The 16,555-nt window shown below is 44.9% G+C and overlaps 1 protein-coding gene across 2 annotated transcripts in view; it reads left to right on the forward strand.

Moving 5' to 3' along the window:
• The window catches only part of USP33 (ubiquitin specific peptidase 33), a 1,143,586-nt gene that overhangs the window by 176,377 nt on the left and 950,654 nt on the right, over nucleotides 1-16,555 (forward strand). For both annotated transcript variants that reach the window (XM_069641664.1, XM_069641665.1), the window contains exon 7: nucleotides 11,100-11,169. In XM_069641664.1, coding sequence (XP_069497765.1) covers nucleotides 11,100-11,169 — 70 coding nt within the window. The remainder of the gene's footprint in view (nucleotides 1-11,099; nucleotides 11,170-16,555) is intronic.

The raw sequence follows: 16,555 nt of genomic DNA on the forward strand, positions 1-16,555 counted from the left end.
AAAAGCATAGGGATGACTTTTTGTTCATAAAACATGAACAGATGCTTTAGAGTGAATTTACCATACTTATAAACAAGTATCTTGGCATGTGACATCAGAGTCAGAAGTTTTGACTGTAGCATAATTAAATATTTGGTATCACCAACACTATTTTGAATGAATAGACCCAAATATTTATATTCCAAGACTACTTCCATTGGTTCATGTTGCAGGTGCCATACAGCATTTTGAATCTTGGATCTCCCTCTGGGTCTACAAACCAGGATCTGCAATTTTTTCCAGATTGACTATTAGTTGGTTCTCCGTGGCATAATCAGACAGGGCAGATAACAAATTCTGGAGACCCCTTTGGAGTTTGGGATACTAATACAAGGTCGTCAGCATACAGCAACCATGGTATACGCTGGCCACCCAATTCAGGGGCATCCAACAGAATTCGAAGATATAAACAAAATAAACAAATTAAACAGTATTGACGCCAAAATACACCCCTGTTTGAGTCCCAAAAACGTGGAAAAAGATGCAGATAAAAGGCCTTCAAAAGAGAGCCTAACACGCATGGAAGTCTCCGTGTGTAACTGAATAATTATTGACAAAAGGGAGGATGGACAACCAAAAGATTTTAACTTATGAAATAACAGATTACGATTTCTGGAATCAAAAGCTGAACGAAAATCAATAAAAGCAAAATATAAAGATTGTTTCCTAGCCGCGTATTGTGACTTGAGCATATTTAATGTAATCATGTTAGGAAGTGTGCCAAGGCCACTAACAAAGCCTGATTGCAGAGGATCTCTCTTGAAGCAGTTTTTTATCCAATTTTTCAACTCTCTCAGAATTAAACGAGAGTAAATCTTCCCAGACACGTCAAGGAGGGAGATGGGTCTATAACTAGCTGGGTTAGCTCGATCACCCTTCTTATAGATGGGGATGACAATCGATCGTTTCCAGGACATCGGGATCCTCTGGGAGACATTAATGGACTCAAATAAGAGAAAAAGTATATCCGCCCAGATGTCCGGGAATTGGTTAAGATGTCTATTGTACAAGCCATCCGGCCCAGGAGCTCTGGAATTACTTGCTTGTTTTATGAAGTACATAATGTCGTCTCTGTCGAAAGATATATGGAAAGGAGGCAAAGACTCGATGGGAAAGCTTGGGTGTGACGGGGGTGCAGCAAATAATTCAGAATAATGCTGAATCCACATCACCTCTGTCACGTCGTTGGTTTGAACAGCAACCTGATGACCTGCTGTTACTTGATTTATGATGTTCCATGACTGAGCAGTGTTCTTAGAAGCCAAAGATTTCAACATGTTATTTCCATCAATTTGATAAAGCTTAGCCCTCATGCCTCTTACCCAGTTTTTATACTTGGTTTTAATGCGAGAGAGGGCAGTTGATCGCATATCTTGTGGGAGCTTAAGAGCAGCCCTCCTATCTGCCCGAACCATGGCTTTCCTAGATCTAATTTCATGATCGAATATATGCAAATTAGGTGTTTGCTTTAGTTTTTGTAGAATTGAACCCGGCTGGAACAGCTGCATTAAATCATGGTATACTACCTCTGCAGAACAATTGCCCAACTCTCCACTATTCAGTTCAGCATAATAGCATGTCCTAAAGGCTGCCTGGGAAGTCTCAGTCCATATTAATCTATTCCTGGCTGGGTTTACCTTATAGGAGCCCATAAGAGAGGGGGATTTTACTTGGGCAGCAATAGAGTTTGAGCTCCAGGTCATGTGTAACATGTTATGGTCACTCACCTCTGAGTCAATTATGTTGAATGCTGTTACATTATTTACCATGGATGCATGTACATACATAAAGTCAATGATTCCCTCACTCCTACCACGATGCCAAGTAGGTCTAGGTGGAATATCCTGGGGAAAGGCACCATTTAACATGAATAAGTTTCGAGATTCGACGAAACTTGTCCACTTCCCAATACGATTTCTTTCAGATTGACATAGAGGACCCAAACAGTGCAGATTTAAATCACCAGTTAAACAAATAAAATCAGTGTGGCCCTCCAGAGTGACGATATCAAAGGCTTTGGTCACAGAATCCAAGAAACAATCATCAGAAATACCCAGAGGATTCCAATAGACATTTATAGCAGCACATGAGACATTTTCCCCCAAAATGTTTGTCATTTGTAAAAAGGCATTTGGGGAGTACCTAGGTTCGATTTTTAAAGTTGAAGACTGTTTAACAGCCGTCAACAAACCAGATGTGGGGCACCCCCAAGAACCTTTCACTGCTGGTATTAAGAGTAGATCATAATTGTTCCATGATGGAACACTAGTGAACCAGGATTCTTGCAACAAAATTACATCATGATCTAATAGCTGCACACTCCTATTATTTAGCAAATGCCTATTCCCTCTGGAATTCCAACAAATGAGAGACAAAGTACATTCTACAGATTCGTGATGCTAACATTGACTGCTTTTGGGGTCACAAGTGCATGTACTAGAGATCGGTAATTGTTTCTTGTTTAAAGGTTGCTTTACGTGAGAGACCTGTTGACAATTTACTGAAGGGTCTGATGAATCAGACATGGGATGGAGAGTAAAACCCAGTTCAAGAAGTTGAGTTTTCACAGCCCAAATTGTGTTTACCACAATCCTCGAATTGATCCAAAGATTTACAGAAGTCCGATTTGATTGATTAATGAATTCCACAAGCTCGATGTCAATCGTACCAATGTCATCGAGCTCAGGAACCTCACCAAATATTGCGAGAACAGAGGCACGATTAAGATTGTATTGTTTAGCTGGAGCAGGCATGCAGCTAAGTGTCAGTGTGTGAACTGCTTGGCGCTTAGGGCATACAATCACACGTTTTTGATTAACTGACAGAGGCGGAGCCTTTGAAGTTAGCTGATCTACAGGGCATGCTTTAATTTGAGAAAAGGTGGAGGTCTCAAAGAATTTGATCAATGAAGACTGGATCAGTCTTTCCATGTCACCAGCAACAACAGGATCTGCAGCAAAGATGTTTGTCTTGTTCTGAACTGGCGCCTGGGACACGATTCGACCAGGCACAGCCTTGGCAACATCTTGTAGAGATATTTGCGGTAACTGTGCAACAGGCGCAAAAGGTTTATGCATCAGAGCCGTTTCACCCGGCACAAAAGTCAAATTTTTAGAAACGGATTTAGATACCATATATTCATCGATAGCTTGCCTTAATTCTTTGAGTCGCATTTCCTTGTCCACAACTCCCATTGATAAGGTGGATTTGAATGAAAAGCCATTGGAAGTCTGACTTTTGAGGGTATTTCTAGACATGTCAGTAGCCACACATATCAAATCGTTTAAAGGACTGCGATCTACAACCGGTGCAGCCGATACCGGCATTATCTTTGCTTTTCTTGTCTGTGACTGTAAGGAATATTTTTTTGCAATCACTTTGGCCGCGACTAGAGAGGCCGCAGCAGGAGTTGAAAGGTTCTTAATATAAGATTTGGTTTGTGTGGAATGTTTGGCTCCCGATTTAATGTTTTTAGATTTTTTTTTGTGGAGGCAGCCTTTTTGAACCCCGACTTGACCACATCAAATGGATTTATATTAGCATCAAACAATGGATATGTTGATTTTTTTTGGCTGGTCTAGAGGAGTTTCATGTGTAACACTCATAAGATCAATTATGGGATTTGGAATACACGGAATGGTCTGATATACTTGTGATGAAAATTCAGACTGCAAAGAAGTCTGACACATTACAGACTTCCTACTAGAGAGTGGACTATCAAATTGTCTCAAACTTTCCAATTTATTGGCAAGCGTGAGTTGCTCAGCTAGTAACTGGTTAAGTTGATTAGAGTGCACATCAGCCTTTCTGACTAAGACCTCAAACAACTTAGCTAAAGCTAAGATAGCAGTATTCATTGAAGTGAGAGCTATCCCAGTGTTTACATTGTGAGTTTCAGCCAAACAAGACTCGGGATGCCATGTGTAGCCATTTTTTGCAGAGTTGGAGCAATGAATGACAGATTAGCTACAGAATTAGCAACGCTAATATTTGTGACCAAAATGGGAGATTTAGAGAGGTTTTCAGAAAGAGTGCGAGTTGAAAAAGCAGAGGCATTTGTGTCAAGATCAATAACAGGCATATCCCCGGTGATTGAAATGGCAGACATTTTCGAATTCAAGGAATTGCTTATGGATGTGGCAGGACTGTTAGGTGTTTTACCAAGAGGCACAACAGCACCAGTCAACACATTTTTTAGCAAAATACTATCTAAAAGAGACACATTTTCTTTAGCAAACGTAACTGTAGCAACGACTGGAGGGACAGTTTTTAATGTCTCACCAGTTATACCCTCCTCCGCTGCAAACATCTTGGCTGATTGTCCATAAGATGAATCCTTTTTTAATGCAGCAGATGTTTGATCCACACGGACATGTACTGTTGCTATGTTGCTTCCATTATTGAGTTCAAAAGAGTTCACAAGATTTGTTTCACGGCAGAAAGGTCGAATATCCATCCCTAAGAGTATCTCTACTTTGGTTTTAGGCTTTAATTTCGTATTAGACATAAGAGGGGTAGAGCTTAGACGAGGTTTTTTGGTTATAGTAGATGGCAAATTTGCCAGAGAATTCACACCATTGGAAAAATGTGAGGCCGAAACCAGGGGCATCCCCGATTTTAAAGAGGTAATGCCTCGTTTCATTTTCCCACAACGACAATAAACAAAAATAAACGAAAGAAATATTATAAGTTATTTACGCTAACAGGCAAAACCAAATGCCTCGCCACTCACCGCAACAAGCGCGGCGAAGCGGCAAAGCAGGACTTTACGGGGCTTCTCGGGTGCGCGCGGAGCCTCGTATATATATAGCTCCTCCCCACACAGGATGCCTAGATATAAACAAACAGGGTGTATTTTAGCACTTTATATAGATATATAACGTAGCCGTAGTATATACAGTGCTTGTATGAGAGTTCACCTCCTGGTTGCTGTAGTTCAGAAAGTAGTCCAGTGAAAATCTGCAGCAAAAAAGAGCACGAAGCACAGAATCGTAGGAGCTCCAAGATAAACCCGCGGCAAAGCGGGACTTTACAGGGCTTCTCGGGTGCGCGCCCGAACTTTTCTTTTTCAGGGTTAGTGAGAGGGATAGTAGATAGAGTAGCAGTTTGAGAAGATGGGAGAGATAGAGAGCACCATAGAGGGTGCGAGGAAGTAAGAGGGGCGAGTGAGTGAGGGAGGATAAGCACAGTCCAGAGCCATGCACCACAGGAAGCACTGGAGGGGGGAGGGTTCACACAAAAGTGGGCGCACAGGAGGCATAAGCAGGTAACGCACCACAGGGAGGACGGATGATTGGGGGGTGACCATGCACTGCGAGAACACCCAGATGCAACCCTCTGAGAGGCCTAGTACCCATATTCGATTTTCCTAAAAAGAGGGGGGGAAAAAGGCCTAGTTTTTAAAGACGGCAGAAATGCAAAATGCGACTTTCCTAGGGAGATGTGTGGGATGTCTAAACAATACAATTAACTGAGATGCGCATTGGTGATGCAGTAAGGGAAAATGGGAGTAATTCGAGGGGCGAGTTAGTTTACTGGGGTGCAGTGATTGCTTTCCCTCTCTGGCTGCACCAGACCTACCTGGTTGGTCGCAGCAGGTGGATGGCTTTAGGCTTCTTGCTTCCCCGGCTAACACCGGCAATTCAAATTCATTTTAGTTTTACGTGAGCAAGGCTCACAGGGCAACAAACTCACCAGGCCTGCACAGGAGCAGCTACACAATGGTTGGCCGCTATAATCCAAGGTGGAATGGAATGTTTGGAACAATAAAAATGCATAGCATCTCACTATTGAAGTTGCACATATTGTCACTGTACTTGGTATCACAGACACACAAAGCACATCTTTAATACCTTCTACTGAAAAAAAAAAGAATTGGATAATTGTGTATTTTAAAGTTGTAGCTTCTTTACAAGCCAAGGTTTCAATTTAATAGTTTTGGGTAAGTCATTGTTTCTTTCCACAGTGTTCTATCCGCTCCACGTCCCGCATGCGAAGGGACATCAGGCACAAATAAAGGACCCACGCTGATGGAACCCGGAAGTTCGGGATGTAAGAAAGCAACTAGTATGACAAGTGTTTCTTGCCTCTGCTTCTTGCTGGCTGGCAGCACGCTCTCATTCTGCTAAGTGAGAGCAACGTCACATTTTTGGAAACGCAGAGGAGCGTGTCTCCCCCACACGTGGAAGGTCCACCAACCTCTTTTCACAGCCCACACTCGACGACAACCCCGGTGAAGCCACAGGAGGCACATCCTGACTTAATCAACCTGCACCTCACCACTGCAACCCAACAGGTGAGCAGGTGTGGTTACCTAGCACTCACAACCACGGGTGGATGAACGCACAAAATCCAACATGACCACTGGACTATCCACACCAAGGCCCAGCACCCCAACAAAAATAGCAGCATCATTGGCACTACCACTTCGAAACCACAGGAGTACCACAGCAGTGGGGCCCTGCTGGATGATCTGGATTCAAATGTTCTAGTTAGCTATGGATTGTAAAGACGTCACAATGCAGAGAAAATTGAGAACACTCCTCCTGCTGAATGTTGGCGACAAAGTGCTGCACATTTTTAACTCTTTGGGTGGGGCCAATGGCGCGGATTTCTATAAAGTGGCAAAGGACTCCCTGACGACATACTTCATGCCACAATTGAATCCCGATTATGAAACTTTCAACTTCTGCACCACAGTGGAAACAGAAGAAGAAACACTTGATGCATACCACACAAGACTCAGGCGACAAGCACTATCTCGTGAATTCAATGACTTCGAAAAGGAAATAAGGCGCTAACTAATCACCGGGGAGAGCTCGGAGAACCTACAAAGAATAGTACTGAGCGAAAAAGGAATAACCCTAGCAAGAATACTGGAATATGGGCACCAGATGGAGCTGTCACACGCAAGAGCAGCACAAATGGGTACCACCCTACAAAAATTAAAACTTGGACCAACAACAGCAACGATGGCACAAATCACTAACTGTCCAGTACGAAGGGATGAAAGCAGCAAAACGCATAAACAAACACGCCGGCAACCAAGAATACCGGGGGCGACCGAATGCGTATCGTGTGGAGGAGCGCGACACGGGAAAATAAATTGTCCAGCACAAGGGACCATGTGTGGAGCATGCGGCAGAAAAGGCCACTACGCACGTGTCTGTGTCTGCAGATTATCATGCCCACCCCAGAGCACGCAACCACCGCAGCTGAAACCAATCCCCAAGAAGATGCAAGCCGACACACGTCTGGTGGTAATTGGCAACAACTCTTACGGATGATTCCGAGGACGAGCTTGAAGAAGTAGCAACGGCTGTAGAAGCAGGAAGGACGAGAGGCAATATCCACCTAGTCTCGGCATTTCAACAAAGAGGCGACCCACTGAAAAGGAAAAGGAAAAAGAAGACCGAAGTGCCTGGTCAACATACAAGGTCAGGGAACAATGACGATGATCGACACAGGAGCGTCGGTGAAGGTCACGACGACCGGCATGTTCTGACGATTGTCGACAGCCAGAACTCAAACATACCGAGACGCTAATTGCCTATGGCAGCAAGACGCCACTGCTGGTGGTGGGCAGTTTCAGAACTGTACTGAGCAGAGGCGAAAGGACAATTCAGTCAAAAATCTACGTAGTTAACGCAGGCATTGAATGCTTACTCTGCTGGGAGTCAGCTGAGGAACTAGGACTCATATGTTTTGTCTGCGATATCATCGACTCCACAGACATCACAAACCTGCTTGCCAAACACTCAAGCATTCTCAAAGGCATAGGATGACTGAAAGGCAAGCTGGTGAAGCTACACAGCGAACCTATAGTCCAACCCTGAGCGGTACGCCACAGAAGAACCCCGTTCCACATGCGAGACCTGGTGGAAAAGAACTACAGGAATTGGAGACGGCTGACATCATTGAACAAGTGACTGGCCCAACGCCACGAGTATCCCCGATGGTTGTCACGCAGAAACCCAAACAACCTGGAAAAGTATGAATCTGTATAGACCTGTGCCTACCCAACGCAGCCACGAAAAGGGAACAGCATATCACCCCCACACTCAACGAAATAATTACAGACCTCACAGGGTCCAAAGTCTTCTACAAACTAGACCTCCATGCAGTCTACCATCAGCTGAAACTTCACTGTGATTCGAGATACATCACAACCTTTTCGACTCACCTGGGACTGAGGCCGTACAAGAGTTTAAGTTTTGGAATCCCGACGGCGTTCCAAAAAGCCATCCAAGAAATTCCGGGAGTGTTAAATGTCAGTGGTGACATCCTCATTCACGCCAGCAACATGTAGGAACACATGCACTGCCTAGAAATGGCAATTAAAAAACTGGAGACAGCAGGCCTCACAATTCAGTGACAAATGTGAATTTGTAAAAGAGCATTCTTCGGGTACGTTTTCAACAGTGATGGAATATCTGCTGACTCCCACGAGGTGGCAGACATAAAAGGAGCCACCCCACCAAACATGCCCACAGAAGTGCAGTTTTCTGGGCATTGCCACATACTGTGGAAGGTTTATCGCTAACCTCGAAACCATGTGAGAACTCAGCAGATCCAACATGAAATGGGACTGGAGCCAAACGTGAGGAGGCATTTCAACGGATCAAGGCATCATCGGACACAACCATGGCATACTATGATCCAACCCTACCAACAGAACTATACGTGGATGTCTGTCCTGTCAGACTCTGAGCAATCCTGGTACAACAATCAAGAACTCGCGAGACCAGACCCATTGCCTGCATCTCCCGAGCTCCATCACCCACTGAGCAATGGTATTCACAAATGGAGAAGGAAGCCATAGCAGTTCTTTGGGGCTGCAGACATTGTCACATCTATCTGTATTGGTGGCAGTTCAAAGCCTACAACAACCACAAGCCTCTGATCCCAATCTTCACTGGATCCTAAGTAAACTCACCAGCCAGAATTGGGAAATGACTGCTACACCTCCAACAATAAGAGTTTGAACTGGCATACCAGGCAGGGACTGACAATCTGGCGGACTTCCTGCCCAGACACCCAAGAGCCACAACACTCGGCGAGGTGGATGAATTGGAAGAAACGGAAGAGCACATCTGCCAGATCCTTAACACCTTGAAGCCTAAGGCAATCTGCATCGCCGACATCGTGGAAGCCACACAAGCCGACCCGTGCGGCGACATCATAAAGGACACAATAATCGTGGGAGACTGGAAGTCATTCCTGCGCCGCATACACAATCGCACGCCAGCGGCAAACTACTTCCTCACAGGTATGTTCCTGCTATGACAAGAACTGTCACCAGCGAGGGGCTAATTCTGAGGGGCGCACTCATGGTAATCCCCATCAGCCTACAAGACAGAATTGTCACACTAGCCCACAAAGGACATCAAGGAATGGTCCGAACAAAGGCCAGGATACAACACAGAGTGGTTCCCCAAATAGATGCCAAAGTGGAAGAAACCATTACATGCCAAATAACGGGGGCCTGAGCCAATCCAGTCAGTCGAGCGATGGTCATTAATATGGGAAGCCATTAGCATTGGTTTCTACACAGGAAAGGAGGGGCCATACCTGCTGGTGGCTATCGACGACTACTCTCGGTATCCGGAGGTGGAAATAGTGGCCTCTGTGGCAGCGGCCACTGTAATTCAGCACTCACATTGTTTTTGCCACAAACGGACTGCCGAGGCACGTCCGAAGCGACAACAGACCACCGTTCCAAGGGATGGAGCTAAAAAAAGTACATGGACGACCTACACATCCAGTACCATCACATCACGCCCAGGTGGCTGCAAGCTAACAGACGTGGAGAGGTTCATCAGAACACTAACAAATTCCTACACATATCCAAAGCCCAAAATAGCCTGTGGCAAGTTGACCTATATGGTTTTCTACAAAACTACAGAGTGACTCACCCACAGCTCCACAAACGTACCCCCAGCAGACCTTATGTATGGGACAATGGTGAATTCATCAATGCCACATCACCCCAGCAGGAGTGTAGATAATCTCAACAGTGAACTTACACAAGCCAAGAGAGTAGCGGCAAACAAACACATAAGCATCAGGAGAAGAGCAAGAGAATCCAAGCACAAGGTTGGCAAACAGGTCCTGGTGTTACGAAACCCCACAAAATCAAAGTTGGAAACTTGATATGACTACAAGCCATAGAGGATAATCCGGAGGGAACGATGGTGACAGCGAGCCGAGGGCAAGAGACTGACTGGGAGAGACAGCCACGAGAAGAAGGCATACACGCACGCCCCAAGACAAAGGACTGAGGAAGACGCTACACAAGGCCGTAACCCAGGAGAAGTATTGGAAGGTGACGAACCGCCTCCCCACGATGAAGGTGAGCTAGAAGGGGGAGGGGAATCGGAGACAATGCCACAGCAGCAAACCAGTGGGTACAACCTAAGGGCAGCCCCTCGGGCCCTGGGGAAGTTGAGAAACTGAGTGGTTTACTATCATGTTTGGGTGAACTAACCTGTGCAGGACTAGATGGCACAGGGGACAGTGTATGTTTTGGTTCACGTTTTTGTTAATTGGGATGAAGGAGGTATGTTATATCCGCCCCACGTCCTGCATGCACAGTGATGTGAGGTGCAAATTAAGGACCCGCACTGCCGGAAGCCGGCAGTTCGGGAAGTAAGAAAGCAACTGGTGTGATGAGTGTTTCTTGCCTCTGCGTCTCGCACCACAGGGCCTACATGGCTGGCCCAGCAAGACCCCGATCCCCTCCGCTAGCACCAGCCGGGCACTCTACACACAGTACACACTAGTTCTTTAAAACATGTAGGTTTTCTTCTTTTTTTTTTTTTTTACTTTTCATAATAACTAAAAGCATGTATACTTCGATGTCACTTTTGTTTTCGTGCTTTTTTGTAAAAGCTTTCAAATGTAATGTACACTTGCCTTTAGATCGGTTTACTTTCACTGTAATCTAACATGTCCTTGAAAAATATGTTGAAAAAGTGAGTATAACCATACGTTTTATCAACTTGCTGATTGCTCAGGAAATTTCAGATACGTGATTGACTTCTTTCCCTCGTTCCTTCCAGGTCTTACAGGACTTAAAAACATTGGAAACACTTGTTACATGAACGCTGCTTTACAAGCTCTTTCCAACTGGTAAATAACATCTCTTTTACTTTGCCTTTGAAAGCCTGGCTCCAGGTTCATTAGTGTTGAAGATGTATGTGGTAACCGTCCATCTGCTTTCTTTGGAGGTCGATGGATGTGAATATGACTTGCCATTTTCTGAGGTCTGTTGCGCAATTCCTGCCCCTGGTTCCGCCTCCCTCCGGTTCCCAGCCATGGTGCCTCCTCCTCCCTGTCTCCACTGACTTGCCAGTTTAATGTAGTCAGATTAAACGCGTTTTACCTTAAATGTAATCTTTTATTGCACTTTTTCCTGATAATCTTTAAATTCCTTTATGAGCAACACATAGTCTTTATTTCAAATGTATACATTGTAGGAGCATGCCATAAACCACTGCTGGTTATGAATAATTTGCTTCCAGTATAAATAATAATGTGTGTGAAACAGTACGTTGCTCATGGAAGTATTCGTCCTCTGGCAAGGAGTGTGTCCGCTTATCGTTCTTTATTGAGGGACAAAGTCTATTTAACGCCTGTGGCCTTCAAGGAACTTAATGATTAAGGCTTGCCTGATTCTGCAAACAAACCGACCCTTAAGTATATTTTTAAACTGTTAACTGCAAAAGGACGAACATTTCCTGCCATTGTGCGATTCCGTCTCTTTATTATCTGTGCTATAGAACATTATTAATCGCATCTCATTTTTTTATGGTATATGTTCTTAAAAAGCTAGTCTTAACACCACTGTACTAGCCTCTTGGTGCTAAACAGAGAAAAAAGGTGATGCAGTTTTGCTTAAGTATTCAGAAATAGATGCTTTTTCAGTAACTATGTACGGAGTTGTTTTAAGGAGTTAGTTCATAAAGTTATTCTTCGTTGTTTGTATACTCATTACCCCTCTGCAACCTCTCCCCCGTGCTGCTCCATCCATTAGTCTGCTGTGGATAAACATACATAATTCTATACAATGCATCTGCAAGCCTGCACAAAACTAGGGTAATGACTGAAGGGATCTTTCTGATTGACATTGGGACTAATTTATTCCATTATTTTGTTTAAATCTAACATGAAGCTGCATGTTGTGAAAAAAAAAAAGTTTTATTGGCATTTCATGAACGCTGCAAAGTACAGAAAGGAAAAACAAACATAAGAAAAAAATACAGGCTCATAGATCATGATGATTCAGCACTTTCCTGCAATGGCAACATAACATTCCTTTTCATTTAGCTGTTCGGCGGCAGTGACCCTTGTACTATGCATTTGACAATCTTGCACCAGTCCGTTTATAATCTGTTTCAATCCCCATTAACCTAGATCAATTGCTACTATAAACGGGCAATCGTTTTGTTTAGTGACCGGGGCTGGTGCCAGTCCTTCTCGAGTTTTGGTGTGGCTTCCCAGGACAAGGAACACGTGCGCGTGCCTCAAGGGTCCAACCAGTCTTATGATCCCCTCAAAAATACTTAACTAGGTGCAGCTTCACACCTCATCTCTCTATGCGCTTTACACATCTCCCCTTGTGCACTTTAATAATCGGTGGTCTACAGTGGGAGCTCGTCCGATGGGTGGGAACATTGCTTTCACCAGTGTTTCCCAAGCATTAACGTCTATATATCCCTCTCCAAGCCCTCTCTGCACTGCCTTGCGCCAGACGGCCGACTCAGCCAGCGCCCACTTTTTCCGATCAATTCGCCAGGCTTCGACGCTCTGTCTGCCTGGCGACTTCCAGGCCATATCTATTAGCCTCTTGGCTAATATACAAATGAGGTCCTTCATTCGAACAAATGCCTCTCATGTCTGCCTCAGGGGGCCAAGTTCGCATCTCTATCCCTCCTGCCTCAGCACTGGATATTACTGCTTGCCAAAATCTTTCTATTACTGGACACGACCAGAACATCTGTAAGAAGTCAGCAGTCTCATGCGAACATCTAGGACAAGTGGAGGCTCCCGTACCCTTGAACTTTGATATTTTGTGTGGGGTCAGGTAGGCCCTAAGCAACACGTACAGCTTAATTAGCTTAAATCTGGTATTCTTTGACACCCGTTTAGCATACACTAGTGCATGAAGCTGCATGTTGTGAAAAAAAAAAAGTTTTATTGGCATTTCATGAACGCTGCAAAGTACAGAAAGGAAAAACAAACATAAGAAAAAAATACAGGCTCATAGATCATGATGATTCAGCACTTTCCTGCAATGGCAACATAACATTCCTTTTCATTTAGCTGTTCGGCGGCAGTGACCCTTGTACTATGCATTTGACAATCTTGCACCAGTCCGTTTATAATCTGTTTCAATCCCCATTAACCTAGATCAATTGCTACTATAAACGGGCAATCGTTTTGTTTAGTGACCGGGGCTGGTGCCAGTCCTTCTCGAGTTTTGGTGTGGCTTCCCAGGACAAGGAACACGTGCGCGTGCCTCAAGGGTCCAACCAGTCTTATGATCCCCTCAAAAATACTTAACTAGGTGCAGCTTCACACCTCATCTCTCTATGCGCTTTACACATCTCCCCTTGTGCACTTTAATAATCGGTGGTCTACAGTGGGAGCTCGTCCGATGGGTGGGAACATTGCTTTCACCAGTGTTTCCCAAGCATTAACGTCTATATATCCCTCTCCAAGCCCTCTCTGCACTGCCTTGCGCCAGACGGCCGACTCAGCCAGCGCCCACTTTTTCCGATCAATTCGCCAGGCTTCGACGCTCTGTCTGCCTGGCGACTTCCAGGCCATATCTATTAGCCTCTTGGCTAATATACAAATGAGGTCCTTCATTCGAACAAATGCCTCTCATGTCTGCCTCAGGGGGCCAAGTTCGCATCTCTATCCCTCCTGCCTCAGCACTGGATATTACTGCTTGCCAAAATCTTTCTATTACTGGACACGACCAGAACATCTGTAAGAAGTCAGCAGTCTCATGCGAACATCTAGGACAAGTGGAGGCTCCCGTACCCTTGAACTTTGATATTTTGTGTGGGGTCAGGTAGGCCCTAAGCAACACGTACAGCTTAATTAGCTTAAATCTGGTATTCTTTGACACCCGTTTAGCATACACTAGTGCACGTGACTATTCTGCATCCGTGAATTCCCTCCCTATTCCGCCTCCCATTTTTCTCGTAGCTTATGATCAGTTTTGTTGAGCGTAGACCGTAACAATTCATATTGTCTAGAGAATGCTTGTCCACCTTTCCACAATGTCATACAGTGTGCCCAGCTCACAATCCTTCTCAGTACCGTCTTCGAGGGTTGCCCGTCTTTTATCTAATATTCATAACCTGGGTCTGGAACATCAAGAACTGTCCCCGTTGAATGCCTGTGTGTTCCCTCAGTGTTTTGAAACATACCAATTTCCCATTTGCCAGCAGGTCACCTATTGTAGCTGTTAAGGAGAATTTTCAGTTTAGTGCTAAATTCCTCCCACCTTGGAGACCCCCAGCTCTTATGCTGAACTTTGGGACTTTATACTTTAAATTCTATGTGTTTTCTTTGTTTCTTTTGTATTTGGAGTCTGACAAACTCCATAGGCATCATCTGTACATTGTGACACATAGCACCTTCAGTGCTGTCCAGTGACACAGGGAAGTCTCGTAGATTTCCCAAAGTTTTACATACCTTCTCTTGGTGAAACTGCTGTTTCCAAGAGCAGTGAAGTGAAATGGTCTTTACTTACATTTTGTAACTTTCTAGACCCAGCACACACTATCTTACAATAGGGTGCTGGAGGGGTTACTTAGTATCCCCTTTGTCTAGTTTCTCATATAACATTTTTATGTTACCCTTTCTACAATTAATGGCTGGTGGCAGTGGTTTACCTTTTCCTATCCTTGTGTGTTTCTACCGCGCGCTGCAATTGCAGCTGCAGTAAGACACCCATGGGTGCCCATTTCGTCAAAATGGACCTGGTCCTCTTTTCTGCCATTTCTTGTTGGAAAGGTTTACTCTGCGCGCCAAACCAGATCCCTTTGTTAGTTTTGTCTTTGGCAGGATTCACTGGTGAAGCCCACCTCTGGCTCCAGCGTGTCTGGCAGGGGCAGGAAGTGAGGGAGGTGCCCAAAACTCCCTGTGTTTAATCCCCTTGGTTACAGGAATGCACCCAAAGGTGATTGGCCGGCTGTCTGTCCTTGGAGGACAGCCATCCTGCTGTGAGTGATAGGTAGGCTGCAAATGAATGGGAGAAACATGCATAAAAGGCAAGGCTTTTTGCTTGGAAGGCAGAGTCTACCACTGGACGAAGGAATCCGAAGAAGAACTTGGAAGAGACGCTTGCTGCAACTCATGGACCATTGGTTTGCCCGGTGAAGCCCGGCTGCATTGCTGAAGCTCAGAATTCACCTCGACTAGAGCAGCGCTGCAACATACGACTTCTCGCTTTGGGTTGGTGGAACCAATCAACCCCAAAGTCAACTCGTTGGGACATCGTCTCTGACCTGGCTGTACTTCCATTGCTGCTGCAGGAACCCAAGTGCCAGGAAGAAGCACACCAGACAGAGTGCATCGCTTTAAGTCGGACCCCAGCTCCAGGAAGATCCTCTGGACTCCCTTGAAGCAGCCACCTCAACAGAGTGCGGGACCCCAGATGCGAGGAAAGTCCATAGTAATATCTGAGAACCATAGTGGTGTTGTTTGCGTGAGACACGAGGAGCCGAAACCGCGAAGTGCTGCTGATCTGAAGTTTGCCCATTGCTGCCGCTGACCTTCCCTTCGTAGTGCAGGAGTCCCCAGGCGTCCTCCCTCTGGTCCCCACGACTGAGGCCCAGGAACACAGGATCTGCAGGCCTACACGGGAACAGAAGCCAGCTGGAAGCAGTTTTTCTTCTAACCAAAGGTACTGTAAAACTAAAAGGACTTGCCTCTTGTCGTGTAACCTTGTGGCCCTTCAGTGATTTCATTTCTACAAACATTTCTAAAAACATTGTACAAGACTTTTACTTGCTTGCAAGGAGATCTCCAGCTCCCCTAGACTTTGCTCAACTAACATTGGCTGTCCTGTCTCCATGAGAGACTCTTCTTAACTCAGACTTTGTGCTTTTGCATCCCCCAGGAAAGGGTTAATTTACTTTGCATTCGAGGGTTCAAAGAGTACTTACCAGTTCATGAATTATTTGTTAACTTTTGTTTTATTCCCATATCTAACCTTTGCACCCAACTCAGTATTGCTCTAAATGTAAATCAATCTCTGCAGCGTCCTAGCTATTTAAGTCACCTGAGGGTGTAGGAAGTGTCTGTGTGCCATCCGCAATGGGTATCATCTGATTAGAGAAACTAAGTGTGCTTTGAAGTATATTTTAAAGTTTTACATGTGTTGCTCCCATTCTAAAGAAGGCCTATTCAACTGACTGTTAAATAAATTAATAATTGTTTAATCAAGAAACGTTGAGTGTACGTTTTTATTGGGATACTTGTCACTGTGAATCTGTGT

Source organism: Ambystoma mexicanum, chromosome 1q (assembly GCF_040938575.1).
Source record: "Ambystoma mexicanum isolate Mex_15411 chromosome 1q, UKY_AmexF1_1, whole genome shotgun sequence".
NCBI lineage: Eukaryota > Metazoa > Chordata > Amphibia > Caudata > Ambystomatidae > Ambystoma > Ambystoma mexicanum.